At 37.5% G+C, this 1,346-nt stretch overlaps 1 protein-coding gene across 1 annotated transcript in view; it reads left to right on the top strand.

Annotated features, from left to right (window-relative positions):
- Nucleotides 1-4: 4 nt before the first annotated feature.
- LOC107577984 (casein kinase II subunit alpha'-like) overlaps nucleotides 5-1,346 on the top strand; it is a gene marked incomplete at its 5' end in the record, with an annotated part of 2,944 nt that continues 1,602 nt past the window's right edge. The window contains 6 exons of the mRNA XM_016263999.1: nucleotides 5-55; nucleotides 183-242; nucleotides 336-419; nucleotides 544-654; nucleotides 1,031-1,132; nucleotides 1,220-1,320. Of these exons, the coding sequence (XP_016119485.1) occupies nucleotides 5-55; nucleotides 183-242; nucleotides 336-419; nucleotides 544-654; nucleotides 1,031-1,132; nucleotides 1,220-1,320 (509 nt within the window). The remainder of the gene's footprint in view (nucleotides 56-182; nucleotides 243-335; nucleotides 420-543; nucleotides 655-1,030; nucleotides 1,133-1,219; nucleotides 1,321-1,346) is intronic.

Here is a 1,346-nt window from a genome sequence, read left to right as displayed (position 1 = left end):
ACAGTCTAGAACGCCAGCCCTTGTGTTTGAGTACATCAATAACACAGATTTCAAGGTACAACGTTTGATTTTTTTTTTCTTATAAACTAGTTTTGTCTGATCTTATTTTGATCATCAATAAAAGGAATTAAACTGAATTTTGCAACATTTAATATCTTGCATAATGTTGTTCTGATTTGTAGGATCTGTATCAGAGACTAACAGACTTTGATATCCGGTTCTACTTGTATGAACTTCTCAAGGTAAGAACACTGATGTAGCTGAAATAAGATTACACTTTCATTTATTTTGAGCAGGAGAGTGCGTTATGTGCATGTGCTTTGTCTCTTTGCAAGGCACTGGACTACTCTCACAGCATGGGCATCATGCATCGGGATGTCAAACCTCATAATGTCATGATAGACCACCAGATGAGAAAGGTGAAGTACGATAACGGCACTGTGAAGGTTTTTTTTTAATGTGTCCCTTGTTAGTGACTGCAGATCAATGTTGTATGTTAAATGAACTGTTGTATGTGGTTTTTTTTTTTTTTAACTGGTGTAGTTGCGGCTTATAGATTGGGGTCTTGCTGAGTTCTACCATCCAGCACAGGAATACAATGTAAGGGTCGCCTCAAGATCATATAAGGGACCAGAGCTGCTGGTTGACTATCAGGTATGTTATGTGTCTTTTATATTCATGGCCTTTCCATACTGTTTTGGGAAAAAAACACATTAGGTTTATGTGGATTTGTACATGAATAGCTCCTAAAACGTGTCCCTTTTTGTAAACATCACATATTTATTATGTGTAGCCCTATTCAGACATTAATTGTTTCTCACGGGGATGCAAGGTAATTTCAGCATTTAAAGGGGCTAATCAGTGGCTTTATTGCCATCTAAGTCCAGAATTTCATTGTTGTTTTGTTCCAACCACCCATGTAAAAATTCAGACTAATAATATCACCATACTCGGCCACACGTCACGTCACCTCACTCACTCACTCACTTTAAATAATTTGCTAAATAAATAATTCCTAAATAATTTGCAGATGTATGACTACAGTTTGGACATGTGGAGCTTAGGCTGTATGTTAGCCAGTATGATCTTCCAGAAAGAGCCATTTTTCCATGGTCAAGACAACTATGACCAGGTATGACTTGTCATTCTTCTATGAACCTTTTTACAATATCTAGGTCTTAAAATACTCAATATGCTAACAGCAGAATCTTTCCCACAGTTGGTCAGAATTGCCAAGGTTCTTGGAACAGAAGAGCTATTCAGCTACCTGAACAAGTATCACATTGAGCTGGACACACGTTTCAAAGATCTGCTTGGCCAGTGAGTCTGTGAATTTATTGACAGTG

The sequence above is a fragment of the Sinocyclocheilus grahami genome, unplaced genomic scaffold, assembly GCF_001515645.1.
Source record: "Sinocyclocheilus grahami isolate Dianchi unplaced genomic scaffold, SAMN03320097.WGS_v1.1 scaffold8120.1, whole genome shotgun sequence".
NCBI classification, from domain to species: domain Eukaryota; kingdom Metazoa; phylum Chordata; class Actinopteri; order Cypriniformes; family Cyprinidae; genus Sinocyclocheilus; species Sinocyclocheilus grahami.
Note: the sequence above shows the minus strand (reverse complement) of the source record. Positions and strands in the feature narration are given on the sequence as shown.